This window comes from Macaca nemestrina, chromosome 6, assembly GCF_043159975.1.
Source record: "Macaca nemestrina isolate mMacNem1 chromosome 6, mMacNem.hap1, whole genome shotgun sequence".
NCBI classification, from domain to species: domain Eukaryota; kingdom Metazoa; phylum Chordata; class Mammalia; order Primates; family Cercopithecidae; genus Macaca; species Macaca nemestrina.
The window spans coordinates 18,471,318-18,486,986 of NC_092130.1; the positions used below are offsets into that span (position 1 = coordinate 18,471,318).

Here is a 15,669-nt window from a genome sequence, read left to right on the forward strand (position 1 = left end):
GATGGGGTCAGAGGATGGAAATTGCTAAAAGGAAGTATTGGCAGAAAGGGGAAGTCTTGCTAAGCCAACCGGACTGGATTACTGCTGAATACAGGCCAGGGTGATCAGACGTGGGAGATGGTGGAGGTTTAGAAACCTGATAAGATATGTCAAGGATTGGAGTTCTTTAAATTTACTTAGCAGAGTTCTTTGTTAATAAACTGATTTCGCAGTGTTCTTTGTTAAACCTAGTTCTTACAAGGAAGTGCACTGATGGGCCTAGAGGAAGGCTCATGAACCTGATGACAATTTAGTCAAGCAAAGAATCTTTGTCAGCCCCCATTCTTCTTCAAGGAAAGAAGATACATTCTTACTTCCTTTGAAAAATGTAAGTCTGTGTTCTTGTTGGGTTGTCTTTTGTTTATAAAGAACCAGTTGAGTCATCTGTTGGAACTTGGTAGTAGAGTACTTTAATGGAAAGTAAAATAAAATTTAAATTTAAAAAAAAATTTAAAAATTAAAAACCTTTTGCTGAAGGAAACGGACATCTCAGTGATAAATATCCCAATGTATTACTGAGAATAAGACTGATTTTGTGGGAAAATTAAGCAAGCTGTTCCAGTTTTTAAAATCTGGATCTGAAATCTATGTTGAAAATTCTGTTTCTGGATCTAGTTTGAGGCACTAAGGATAGCATCAATTGTGCTAAAATTGAAGCAAGAACAAACATCAAACATCAGATTTATGGAGAAGCTTGTGTGGAAGAATGGCGAAATCACTGATATGTTACAGAAATTTTATGGGGACAATATCCCAAAGAAATCAGTAGCACTCTACAAATGGATAACTATTTTTTTTAATTATTATTATACTTTAAGTTCTAGGGTACATGTGCACAACGTGCAGGTTTGTTACATAGGTATACATGTGCCTTGGTGGTTTGCTGCACCCATCAATTCATCATTTACATTAGGTATTTCTCCTAATGTTATCCCTCCTCCAGCCCCCCACACCCCGACAGGCCCCAGTGTGTGATGTTCCCCGCCCTGTGCCCAAGTGTTCTCACTGTTCAGTTCCCACCTATGAGTGAGAACATGCAGTGTTTGGTTTTCTGTCTTTGTGATAGTTTGCTGAGAATGATGGTTTCCAGCTTCATCCATGTTCCTGCACAGGACATGAACTCATCCTATTTTATGGCTGCATTGTATGCCATGGTGCATATGTGCCACATTTTCGTAATCCAGTCTAACACTGATAGAACATTTGGGTTGGTTCCAAGTCTTTGCTATTGTGAATAGTGCCACAGTAAACATACATGTGCATGTGTCTTTATAGTTGCATGATTTAAAATCCTTTGGGTATATACCCAGTAATGGGATCACTGGGGAAAATGGTATTTCTGGTTCTAGATCCTTAAGGAATCACCACACTGTCTTCCACAATGGTTGAACTAATTTGCACTCCCACCAACAGTGTAAAAGCATTCCTATTTCCCCACATCCTCTTCAGCATCTGTTGTTTCCTGACTTTTTAATGATCGCCATTCTATCGAGCAAGAGATGGTATCTCATCGTGGTTTTGATTGGCATTTCTCTGATAAGCATCTTTTCATGTGTCTGTTGTCTACATAAATGCAGATATAAAGATGTTCTTTGAAACCAATGCAAACAAAGACACAACATACCAGAATCTCTGGGACACATTCAAAGCAGTGTGTAGAAGGAAATTTATAGCACTAAATGCCTACAAGAGAAAGCAGGAAAGGTCTAAAATCGACACCCTAACATCACAATTAAAATAATTAGAGAGCAAGAGCAAACAAATTCAAAAGCTAACAGAAGACAAGAAATAACTAAGACCAAAGCAGAACTGAAGGAGATAGAGACACAAACACACACACACACACACACACACACACACACACACAAAAAACACTTAAAAAAAAAATCAATGAATCCAGGAGCTGGTTTTTTGAAAAGATCAACGAAATTGATAGACCGCTAGCAAGACTAATAAAGAGAAAAGAGAGAAGAATCAAATCTAGAAGAAATGGATACATTCCTGGACACATAAACTCCCCCAAGACTAAACCAGGAAAAAGTCAAATCTCTGAATAGGCCAATAACAGGCTCTGAAATTGAGGCAATAATTAATAGCCTACCAACGAAAAAAAGTCCAGGATCAGATGGATTCACAGCCTAATTCGAACAGAGGTACAAAGAGGAGCTGGTACCACTCCTTCTGAAACTATTGCAATTAATAGAAAAAGAGGGACTTCTCCCTAACTCATTTTATGAGGCCAGCATAATCTTGATACCAAAGCCTGGCAGAGACACAACAGAAAAAGAAAATTTTAGACCAATATCCCTGATGAACATAGATGCAAAAATCCTCAGTAAAATACTGGCAAATCGAATCCAGCAGCACGTCAAAAAAACTTATCCACCACGATCAAGTCGGGTTCATCCCTGGGATACAAGGTTGGTTCAATATACACAAATCAGTAAATGTAATCCATCACATAAACAGAACCAAGGACAAAAGCCACATGATTGTCTCAATAGATGCAGAAAAGGCCTGAGACAAAATTCAACAGCCTTTCGTTCTAAAAACTCTCAATAAACTAAGTATTGATGGAATGTATCTCAAAATAATAAGAGCTACTTACGACAAACCCACATCCAATGTCATACTGAATGGGCAAAAACTGGAAGCATTCCCTTTGCAAATCAGCACAAGTCAAGGATGCCCTCTCTCACTACTCCTATTCAACATAGTGTTGGAAGTTCTGGCCAGGGAAATCAGGCAAGAGAAGGAAATAAAGGGTATTAAGTTAGGAAAAGAAGAAGTCAAATTGTCTCTGTTCGCAGATGACACGATTGTATATTTAGAAAATCCCATCGTCTCAGCCCAAAATCTCCTTAAGCTGATAAGCAACTTCAGCAAAGTATCAAGATACAAAATCAGTGTGCAAAAATCACAAGCATTCCTATACACCAATAACAGACAGAGGGCCCAAACATGAGTGAACTCCCATTCACAATTGCTACAAAGAGAATAAAATACCTAGGAATCCAACATACAAGGGATGTGAAGGACCTCTTCAAGGAGAACTACAAACCTCTGCTCAACAAAATAAAAGAGGACTTAAACAAATGGAAGAATATTCCATGCTCATGGATAGGAAGAATCAATATTGTGAAAATGTCCATACTGCCCAAGGTAATTTGTAGATTCAATGCTATCCCCATCAAGCTACCAATGACTTTCTTCACAGAATTGGAAAAAAAAAAACTTTAAAGTTCATATGGAACCAAAAAAGAGCCTGCATAGCCAAGATAGTCCTAAGCAAAAAGAACAAAGAACTTAAACAAATTTACAAGAAAAAAACACACAAGCCCATCAAAAAGTGGTCAAAAGATATGAACAGACACTTCACAAATGGATCACTATTTTTAAGAAGGGCCAAGATAATGTTGAAGATGAAGCTCATAGCAGCAGACCATCTCCATCAATTTGCAAATATAAAATTTTTAATCTTGTTCATCATACTCTGAAGACAACTAACAATCAACAGCAGAACAGAGAGCCAACACCATAGACATTTCTACTGGTTCAACTTACACAATTTTACCGAAAATTAAAGTTGAGCAAAGTTTCCACTTAATAGGTACCAAAACTATTATGCGCAGATCAGTTGCAGACAAGAGCAAACCTTTCAGCGGAAATTTAAATAAATGTGACCAAGATCCTGAAGCATTTCTTCTAGAAATTGTAACAGAAGATGGAATGGACTCTACCAGTACAATCCTGAAAACAATGCTACCAAGATATCAAAGTGGTCCAATCAAAGCAAAAGTGGACTGGTCAAGGGCAAAGGTCATGACAACAGTTTTTTGCAACACTCAAAGCAATGTGTTTGTTGATTTTCTGGAAGGCCAAGGAATGATAACATCTGCTTATATGGGAGTATTTTGAAAAAGTTAGCCAAAACTTTTGCAGAAAAATGCCGAGAAAGCTTCACCAGAGAGTCCTTCTCCACCCCAACAATGCTGCTCAGGTCTCTCATCAAACTAGGGCAATTTTGCAAGAGTTTTGATCGGAAATCATTACAGTCCTGATTTGTCTCTTTCTGACATTTTTTGTTTTCTGGTCTTCACAATTATTAAAGGACACTCATTGTCTTCAACTAATGTAAAAAATACTGCATTTACATGGTTATATTCCCAGGAGCCTCAGTTATTTAGGGATGGACTGAATGGCTGGTATCACTGCTTACAGAGGTGTCTTGAATTGAAGGAGCTTGTATTGAAAAAATAAAGTTTATATTGCTAAAGCAAAACAAAAGCTAGCTGGACTAACACTTTCATTTAAAGTCTTCCCTCATACTACTCCCTGGGTAAGTCTCCTATACTTGCACATTTTTCAGTAATTATATGTAATACAGGAAGTATTCTAATTTTAGATTCATTCTGAATCTCTATGAACTTTTGAGCTTTCCAAGATTATATTGTCATCTTCATCTCTGCAAACTCAGTATCTATCCCAGTAGCTAGAGGGATCTTAGAGGTTTCAAATGTTTAGTTTGTGGTTTAATGGCTAACGACTCACAAAATTGGCATTAGATCCAAAGTCCACTTATTCATAGTCCAGGTACAGGATGGTTTCAATTCCTCTTATACTTCAAGTTTCAACTTGAACATCATTAGTTTCTACAAATCCAGTTTGCTAGCCTTATGAAAAGTGGCAAGGCACTTCTTTTACATACTGGTTAGCATCCTCTACTTTATCATAATACTTATTTTATTATCTTTGATTGTTTTCCTTCCCCAACATAACCATTATTTTTGCAAGGAAAATGGCCATATTTACATCTACATCCCCATCATCAAGTACAGTATTTAGTCTAGGGAAAATACTCAGTAAGTGTTAGTAGAATTTAGTTAAATTAAATTAAATCAATGTTTGAAGTTAAACTATTTTGCTGAATTGTGAGTATAATATAGTCAAGTTAGATGTTTATTATTGCTGGTCATAAGAGCTGGATAGATATCAGTAAACTCCAACAGAAGGTTATAACTGGTACAATGAATTTCAAACAGATGGTCAGCAATAATGCCAAGCCCTTTCTTATTGTTATTTCTTTGATAATTATGTGGTGAGCCTTGACATGAATTTGGTTTGATAGCCAAAATAGTCATCATTCACTGCATTATTTTTTATGAGAACCCAGAAATCAACAAATGTGATGGTTCAGTTAGTTTATGTTGACAGTTTTATTTGAATAAATCATTCTGTTGGAGGATTTTTAATTGTGAGTTTTTATAAAGTTGTGAGTCATTACTAGGGAATATGTAGGTTTTATTTGTTAAGATACAATTTATGTTGTTCTGGCAAGACCATCATCTAAAACAGAAATTTTGTCTCATGTGGTCTGTTGTGTAGAAACCAATTATGGTTTTATGCCTATCATTGAAATGATTTTTCTATTGTCTTTTTTGTGATTATAAGTATTTTTTTACCTTGATGTGACTGATTATGGAAACCTTAAGGAATTTAAGTTAAAATGAAAAGTATTAACGATGTAACAACTTTGGCTACATACTGAGAGTCACCAGGACAGCTTATAAAATGACAATGATCAGATGCAACCTCAAAACAATTAAATCAGTGTCTCAGGATAGAATGGAAAATGAATTTCCTATGCTATCAATACATATGAGCAAATTCCATGATCATTTCAGCATTTTCATTCTCTTATGTTTATATTTCATAAATTTCAAAGTGCTACCAGTAATACCAGAAACCTGGTGTTTAATTCATTTTTATATTATAAATAATTTTTCTAAATCATAGTTTAGGTTCATACTATTAATATTTTTAGTATCTTTCTAGTGGTCTAGATTCCTGCTAGCAGTTGGTACTTTTAGGTGCTTCTAATGTAAAAATGCATTAAAACAGAACAATGAAAAGTCCTTTCAAAACATGAAAAGAAAGTCAAGTATTCCATTTTATTATTGAATAATGTTAGCTTTATTATTGTAGTAGAATACAGTATGACATAAAATTAAGAGCTTTTGCTAAACTCCGTAAAGCAACACATGCATCTGCCATAAACAACCTTTGATTCATGTTAGTTTTTATTGCCACTTCACTGCACTAAAGTGCAATAAACATTCAGTGTCATCTTTTAAAAAAATTTCCTGGGAGTAAACAGGAACTGTCCCCTATAAGAGTGTATCTTTATTTTCAAGGAAGACTTAACTAGTACTACATGGTTTAGCAAAGCACTGTAGAAAAGCTACATAGAATAATTTGTTTTTGATAAACTTTGCAATCATTTATACAGTAGAATACTATCCACATATACTAACAAACTGAGAAATGATAGAAATGCAGTCATTGCATAGCAGGAAGCAGACTAATAAGAAATATTCACATCTAAGGAGCAAAATACAGACCGAAAGTTAGCCATGAGAAGTCTGGAAGGTAAAATGCTCTCAATAAACACATTAGGATAACGCCGAAAAATAACAAGATAAACAGCAACACAGAAGTTAGAGCCATAATTTATTTTATTTTCTATACACAATATCTACACATGATATTGGTGGATGAAATGTCTTTGATTCAGCCTTCATTGGCCTAGCTTGTGAAATTTAGGCAGGACCAAATCAAACAATGAAGCACATGTAAAAAGAAAAGTGTGTTTAGGAAAACACGGTGTATTTTCCTATATCATTGGATAGCAGCTTTTTGAGAAAAACATTGCTCAAAACTTGGGTTTGGATCCCAACTGTCTTATTTGGCAATAATGCTAACAGGTTTATGCTGTAGTATTCTAAGTGTGTTTAGACCGTGACTTGTGGATTCTGAACACTAAATTTAAATATCTTTTAAACTCTATCAGACAAAAGGAGACTTCAAAAATACCTTCTGCATAAATATTTATCTCTAAAACATCTGGGCAGTAATGAAACAGACTAGAATTTTTATAAGGAAGTATTAATGGACCTCTTTTATTTAAAGCCCTTACATAGTATACCTACAAATATATTGCTACAGTATAAATGAAATGTAATAATATTACTCAATAAAAGCTATTTTCTGTACATTCTTTTATGTATTTTATATTTAATGCTACATATGGTACAACACTTATTGAAATAGTTGGTGTTAGCAAATATAGCATAATATACAGTTCATTTTCTAGTTCCAACTAATGCTTTCCATTTTCTTTCTATATTACAATAGTCTAAAATAGGGAAATGTATGGCATGACTTGAACAGATAGCAACTGATCACTGTATACTAGACAACAGTTTGGAAATTATAAGTTTTGTCTACGTATGTGGACTTCATACCCATATGTTTTAAGTTCCACGTGGTTCCTACTTGCTGTTCTGTTCTTAAATGCAGGTTCTAAATGTATTTCCATAGCATTTAACAACATTCTAACAGCTAAGAGCAGTGATTCTTACACAATATTTTAAGAACACAATTTTAAAAAAGTAAAAAATGTACAATCTCATGCTGTATATTTACATATATCTTTTATATATTCTATTTTTTGTTGGCTAGTCATAAATTTCAATCTAAAGCTTTTAATGTAGTTATATAAAAGAATACATTCAACAATTCCAGAGCTTGCAAAATATTTTTGCCCCTCTAAAAACATCTTCATAATGAGAATTAAGTGAGTATTGGGCTCATGTGCTATCTGAAAATAGGGTGAAAAAGGGAATATTTTTAAATTATTTTAGTTTAGTTTCTATTGAGTATACATGTCTGTTAAAATTATTCTTCCTTGAGTCCAGCGGTAAAAGCTCAGATGAAAGTGAAGAAACCTGTTTAAAGCATTTATCTTCATTGGACTAAATGTGCTCTACAATGAGCAACCGCACCTTTGCCTATGAAAGTTCCATGAATTTTAAAAGAGCGTTTTATGACAAAATAATGCGTTAGGCATTTTTTTTTCCAAAGAGAAATAATGGGGATCTTCAGCTTTGGAAACAAAATGTTAAAGCTATACATCAGTTTAAAAAGCAAAACAAAAACATAAGCACACCATAGTGTAATAAAGACATAGATTTTTTTAAGATTTTTCTTCATGAAACATTTATAATTTATCCTTTTAAACACCTTCACATAAAAATATTTTTGACATATACAGTATCTTTTTTTCTGAATATTTGGAAATATATATCTACAAATGACCTAGGGGTTATAGTTAAGTGTTATTTTTTTTTCTACTTTTTCTTGTATCTTGGAACCGTCTTGCCCCTCTTTTCTCTCTCATTCTGTCTCCTTCTGACATGACTTTGCTCTTTCACTTGCTCTGTCAGAATCCTGTCTCCAAGCTGCATAGTCTGCTTTGCTCCAGACTGCCAGACAGGGGTCTCTTGTTCTTAAATGAATTATGAAAATAAGGAAACTTTCAAATTCTTTAAGACAGAGGCAATAAAGCAGATGGGAATTACTGCGTTGAGAACATAAATAAATTCCCAGTGCAGAGGACTGAACAACAGAATGTGAGTAAAAGATCTATTGATGTGGTGTGGGGGCTTTTAGCTGAGGCTCTCTGTTTAAATACGTAGCCCAGTAGACTAAGTTAAAGATTCCAAATAGCAGCGGGAAGGCTATTCTTGACAGTCGGTCAATTTTGCTGACACTGTTAAAGGTTTTCTTGGGTTCTGGTGGTTTTGTTTCGGGCTTGACCTCTTTGGGTTCTATGGTTGCACTTTTAGCAATGGTGGCTAAGCCTGGGTCACCCCTGGCCAAATTAGGGGTGTAGCTGGTTGCTGTTGGAGCATAAGTGTTGTTTTTCTTAATAAGAGGATCCTTTACTTTCTTTGGCTGTAGAAAGAAAGAGTAATGCATTTTGTTTAGTAAACAGTGAGAAGCAAAAGTATAAGTTGCTGAGCAAGGTGGCCCTAATTTTGCAACCTAAATCTGTGCCTTATTTAAGAATTTAAAAACATAATGTATGCCTGTCTTATTACAATAAATTAAAAATGTAGACAGTATTTAATAGCCTTTTGTCATCAAGAAGTGCAGCCCCTTAGATTTTATCAAATATGGTCAATGTTACCACTACAGAAGATTTTCTTATCTAATGCATTTGTGTAACTATGGGATGAACACAGTTAAAACAATTTATTTACTATAGAACTTCTAAGCCCCTTTAATATGCTGTGACCAGGAAATACAGTATGTAGCAATATTCAAGAGGGCATCAACATAGAACTGAATTTTCAGGGAGTATCTTAAGAAACTAATATTCGGTAGAACCAAGTTTCAGAAAAGCTGCTGTCAAGTGACTCCTTCTAGATTATTTCTAAACATCTTAAAATCTCTTTGTCTCTGTCTTTGCTCTTCATCATAGCATCCCAAAGTTTACTTGCATTTTGACATGCTTGTTCTTCAAACTCCACAAATGGAGTTATCCTCCCAAGCTGTGACATAAAATCCATACTGTGTAATAGGTTCTAATTGAGGGAAGCAGCAGTATTCTCAACTTGAACATTTTCTACCATGAGGCATTTCTTGGTCATTTTCTGTGTGTTATGATCCCTAAAGCATATGTCTATTTTGGAAAGAGAAAATGTGCCTGCCCTTGACTTTGCGGAGAACTAGGGATGGTTCATGTGGCAAACTTAATTTAATTGAGTCATTATGGTTATACATTTATGACCAAATGATTAGGCTCAGAAAATAACCAAAAGAATATAACTTTCAAGTTACAAAATTATAATGCACTTGGTAAATAAAGGATTTGAGTAAGTTTATTTGCTCCTAATATTAGGTTTATCAAAACTGTTCTCAAATCAAGAGAAACCACAGGAAAGCATATTTGACTAGAAATGTTCGCCTAACTCTCTCTCCTTTATCTCCTCCACTTCATACATCTATTCACCTGAATGACCTCTCCCTTTAGCAATAACGAAATTATCATGGCACTTAATTGTTTATGACATAAGAAAAAAAGAATCCTTATTATTCTGCATACTCCATCCAAGACCACAGACCCAAACATACCATTTCATAGGTTTAAAGAGACATAATAGTGATGTACTACAGTGACTATTAAAGGATTTACCTTTTCTGGAACCACACTTTTGCCATCCCATGCATAACCTCTCTTGGTGAAATAGTTTACTGTGGCAAACTCAATCAGAGCTGAGAACACAAAGGCATAGCACACTGCAATAAACCAATCCATAGCTGTTGCATAAGCCACCTTAGGGAGGGAGTTTCTGGCACTGATGCTTAGCGTTGTCATGGTGAGCACAGTTGTTACTCCTGTAAGGGAAAAACAAAAAACAAAAAACAACAACCATACGTGATGCCAGTTCATACTATGAAATTTCACCATGATAGGACAGCCTACTTGAACAAAAGGAAATCAACAGTATCATGACAGAATTTGGTTTCTAGATCATCTTATTTTGGTTTGGAATTGACAAGTCTTAATTTAACTCCGGTGTGGTCTGTGATTCATGGAATGGCAGCGCTGAGGAAGATATCTTGTAGGAATAAAATTCTCTGCTATTGAGGCGCTGTTAAGAAAATAGTAAGTTCCTTTAAATTAGCACTTTGAACATGGGTGTCCTGGGTAAGGCAAGAAATAATATTCCTCACTGAACCTAGTTCTTGATCTAGAAATCACAGATCTTCACTGCCTGTGATCCACAAGCAACTTCTGGATACTCAGCTCTGTTTAATATTCTATGTGCCCCAAATATATCAAACAGGAAGCCAATAACTTTTTGATAATTTATAGATAATTGAACAATTTGAGGATAATTGCCACATTATTGACTCATGGTTTTACACTATCTTTCCTGATTCAAAAATAGCTACACTTTTAAAGAAATTCCTAAATCTGACATATATAGATAGAGACATGTGTGTCTCATATACATACACATATACACACACTCACATATATATAATAATACAGTTTATGAAACTTGCTAGAGAATACACAGCTAAGAAGTAGCAGTACCAACATTTGAACACAATTGTTCAAATGTTACAATCTTTTTTTCTTTCTGATAAGGCTGCCTCATCTTTCCTACTCTGCAAATCCACCCCTAGTGATTAAAATGTCCTCTATTCAAATAAGTTTTCAAGTTAGCCCATTTTGATTTACTTACACAATTATATAAGTTAGTATGAGAAAGATGATACCCTCTAATGTTCACTTACCAAATACTGTCAACCTGCTATATGTAATGCACTATACTCAGTACAAAAGTATAATGCTGTCAGGTTCCCTTTAAACCATTTGAAAATGTTTAAAAAAACAGTTCACAGTTACCCATTCAGGGTGGATCAGGCCACGTATTTTAGAAATAATTCTAACCTCTTCCAGTGACTAGTCTCAGCCCTAACACTTAGCTCTATGACCTCTGCTAAGTGATTTAACTTGTAGGAATCTCTGTCCCCATATCTATAAAAGGGATGACTTGTCTTTCATTCTCTCCAGTGTCTATACCATTGCTGAAATTCTAGGAGAAGGACATTTTTGCTCACTCACTCAAAAGACTATCATGAGGATTAAATGCAATGACATGTAAATTCAAGCTCCTGAATTTACATGTCAATATTAACTTTAGCAAATATTAGGGTAATTAAAATTCAGGGCAACCGAATTTCAAATCCCTGTTCTATAACTGCTGAATGACCTTGAGAATATTGCCTTAAAATCCTGAGCTTCTGGGGTTTATCAAATTTTTTTCTTGTAAGTTGATTTAATAAGTTTAACTCGGAGGGCTATTATGAATATTAAGTAAGGTAATGCAATGAAGTGTTTAGCACTTAGCCTGATAATAAGGGCAAAACTAATGACTATTATAATTGACAACTTTAGTCTTTTTTGATAAATCTCTACTACAATAAATTCAATTCTTTAAAATAAATTTGGTTTATGTAGTCAGCTGTCAGAAGTAATGTGGGAATGGGTATTTTTAAACCAAATGTGTCCATAAATTAAGAGCAGTTAAGAAGATTAACATAAAGATACAATTTGTGCCATAGGAAAATACAATTCCTGTTATAGGAAAAGAGAAAGAACATAGATTTGTTGAACAGCTTTTAAGTTCCAAGTACCGAACCTGACAATGTATATATTTTATTTTATTTGTCTCACTTTTAAAAAAAACAGCATTACTTTCCTTTCCTTGTACTTTCATTTAACAGACAACTGAAGCTCCATAAGAGGAAGTAAATTTGCCAATGCCATACAGCTGGTAGGTGGTGAGACTGAATCTCAAACTTGGATGTATTTGGCAGCAAAATTAAGTGACCACATTGCCTCCAAATGAGAGACAGCATGGAAAACCAAGAATATGGTCTTTTAAGGCGTAAGATAGACTGCAACCTTGTTTCATTCTGGATGTCTTTTAATAAATGGTTATACTAACAAGTACAACTTTTGTTTGGTTGGTTCTTTTATTCTTTTTAAATCCACATGATCCTTCTAGGCATCTCACAGAGATCAGGAAAAAAAAAATGTGCTGAGGTCAAACTAAAAAGCATAGAAACGTGTACAAAATAAATGTTAAAAGGTGAAAAGTCTAGAAAATTGTATTCGTGACTCTAGTGAACTTAAAATATTAGAAACATAAAACTTGAAACACAGAAATACTTGTCACAACTAAGTTTACAAACATATAGTTATGTTCATCAAAGGCCATGAGTCTGTTGAGGTATAAGATTGCTGGAAAAGTTAATAGCAATATTTTCTGACCTACACCATCTGAAATGCTGTAAATAATTTTCAAATCAAAAGAGTAGAATTTGTTGGTGTGGGAAGGGGAATATCACCTTTTAAAATAACCTTTTTCAATATAGTGTTGTACTCAGACTACAAAACTAAAATAAAACAAAACATAAATATGTCCTGCATTTATTTTTTTAATTTCCTGGTGAGAAAAAGGCATACTCACACAGATATAAGCATCTTAACAAGACTTAGTCTTCAGCGACTTCATTGCTAGTTCATATTGACACGTGGTAATGGGAAAGAATGAGTATGCAATGAACTGTTCTTTTGTTCTGCAGCTGCAATTATTCTGAATATTAATTTAGCTATATGCTTAGGCTATTGTCAGAGCAATGACTTGGTGTTTGCCAATCTAGAAGCATATTGCCAAGTTCAGAAGAAAATACACGTTTCTGGTACTTGTAGCAGAGTCCTGTTTTTTTTTCTGAGATAACTGATTTTTCATACACTACATATTATTGAAAGATGATATCATAGGAATTTCTTCAGGTGAATAATCCTCAGTTTAGACTATAAGCTTCTTAAGGCTTTTATCCTTTAGCACAGCTCTTAAAAACAGCAGGTGCCTAGTTGATATTTGTGGAATGAACCTTGATAATTGCACCTTTAACCAATAAATATGTAGTTGTGATTTTCAAATGAAGTTAACCACAATACTCCCATTTCAATTATTTTCATTGCAGCAGGATAGCTCAGAGGTGATGATACAGCATTGTTATTAGGTGAACACACTCCAGAGCTAAATGCTAGGGTCTTAGTCCTGGCTCCATCTAATAGCTCCTAACTATGGGCAGATTACTTAATCTGTTGTTTCATAGATTTCACTTTTAAAACCAGAAAGAATAATGGCAGACAGAATTTGTTTTATGGTTAAGTAATATAGGCTAATTGTATAGAATAGTGCCTAGTATAAAAGTATTTGATTTTATGATTACTCAATTTTAAGCTTCAGAATGCAATTTTCATAAGGAGAGTGGTGGTTTGTGTTCAGTTCACTACTGCATTCTGTGTCTAGAAGATATTGTATTGGAATCTTTCATTTTTATCAGTCTGTAAAATACAGTTGAGATAGTACACTGGGATATAGGCAGGAAATATCTTTTCATATCAAATGCACACTCTAAAATAATGCATAAGGAAATAAGTCTTCATATTAGTAAAAGGTTGTTTACCCTTTAAACAATACTCAATTATATTTCTTAACTTGAAGCATGTAGATCATTAAAAATATCATAATAGAAAAAATGAATGCATGTAACTCTACAGAAGTGCACACATCAGGTAAAGTGACATATTCCCATACTGATACGATGGTCATTAATTAGCTCTCCCTACTTAAAGAAACCCTGCTTTTTATGAACGTAAATAAGTAGTTCTGCTGATATTTTCTAAGCTTCTCGAACAACTCAGTGACTCATGTTATATATTCCAAATATATTATTTAAATATTAAGTTTTTATTTATGTATTTTTAATATTATGCATTTTGTGCCTGATTCACTTCATTTTTATCTCAAAATATCAAATCAAATGTTCATTAATACTATCTATTCATAAACACTAAAACAGCATGCTAGTTAAATTAAGGTTTTTTTAAAAACCCACATACCATAATGAGGGTGGCAATTTCTTGAACCTTTCTGTTGTATGAACTTCGTATTTGAATGTATAATTTTTTTTAATTTCTCTTTGCAATGTCACAGATATGACATAACTTATCCTCCATACCTTTCCTTGGGTGTGTATCTTGATTGGCACTTACCAAAGACAGTTCTTGCTGGTACAGACTCTCTGTTGAGCCAGAAGGACACTTGTGAAAGAATCACTGTCATTATGCATGGCAGGTATGTTTGAATAACAAAGTAGCCAATCTTTCTCTTCAAGTGGAAATGAGTGGTCATAACAACATATTCTCCTGAGAAGAAAAACAGACAAGAAAGATGAGCAATTTGACCTTGGAAAAAAAGTAATCTCTGAGATTTACTATGAGTATCAAACGTCTGAGAGTTAGACACATCCTTTCTCCATGTGACATCCAGTTCTTGGAGAAGAAAGTTTTTATCCGGAAAATAAAAGAAACATACTTAACCCACAGTAAAATGACTGAGGTGCCAGAGTCTTTAAAGATATTCTTACCTCTTAATTCAAATACATCACATATTGAAGGAACAAACTTGAGTTTATATTTAAAGACTGGCTTTCCAATCCTTAAACTGATGGAGAAAGCAAAATGCTAAACCCTGTGACATAGACCAATGGGTCAGAAACAGAAAATGGGTCTCCAGTGTGTCCGTTACAGAGCAGATCCACAATACCTACTGAAGAAGCTTTTGTGTGTATGTCAGGACAGTTTAATTTTAGCTCCAGCACTGCATTAAGTATCTCTTTGACATCAGATGAGTAATTTAGCATGGTCTGATCTACAAAATAAAGACAGTGGGCTAGAACCTTTTGTTTCTCAGAATTTATTTTCCAGGATCACCTGGGAAACTTTTGAAGAATGCAGTTCTTCAAATCCCAACTAGATTTACAAACCATTCTTTGAATGGCCAGGAAAATCTGTATATTTATAACCAGCTTTTGAGTTTGTCCCAGTTCCTAGACTGATGTGGGAAACAATGGTCTAGTTAGGTGCTCTCCAAGGTCCTTAAATACTCCAAATTCTGACTTCAGTTAGAGGTATAAAGCAGTAGCCACACAACCCGAATTGCAGGAGGGTCTTATTGTTTCTCTTTTTGCTTTACACTTTCTCAGTTAAAAATCTTAGAATTGTTTAGCCTTATTCACTCAGAACATAGGGTTAATTATCTGTGGATGGATAGGAGAAAAACAGACGTGTTATGGCTAGGAAAGCACCATTCTCTTTAGAACTCACCTTTCTCCTTCCTTTCTTCTCCAAAC

The 15,669-nt window shown here is 34.5% G+C and overlaps 1 protein-coding gene across 4 annotated transcripts in view; it reads right to left on the minus strand.

Annotated features, from left to right (window-relative positions):
• Window positions 1-5,988: 5,988 nt before the first annotated feature.
• LOC105480799 (gamma-aminobutyric acid type A receptor subunit alpha1) overlaps window positions 5,989-15,669 on the minus strand; it is a 56,053-nt gene continuing 46,372 nt past the window's right edge. For all 4 annotated transcript variants that reach the window (XM_011739970.2, XM_011739969.3, XM_011739971.2 and 1 more), the window contains 3 exons: window positions 14,531-14,683; window positions 10,079-10,281; window positions 5,989-8,835 (listed from right to left, as the gene is read on the minus strand). In XM_011739970.2, coding sequence (XP_011738272.1) covers window positions 8,524-8,835; window positions 10,079-10,281; window positions 14,531-14,683 — 668 coding nt within the window. In that variant the 3' untranslated portion in view covers window positions 5,989-8,523. The remainder of the gene's footprint in view (window positions 8,836-10,078; window positions 10,282-14,530; window positions 14,684-15,669) is intronic.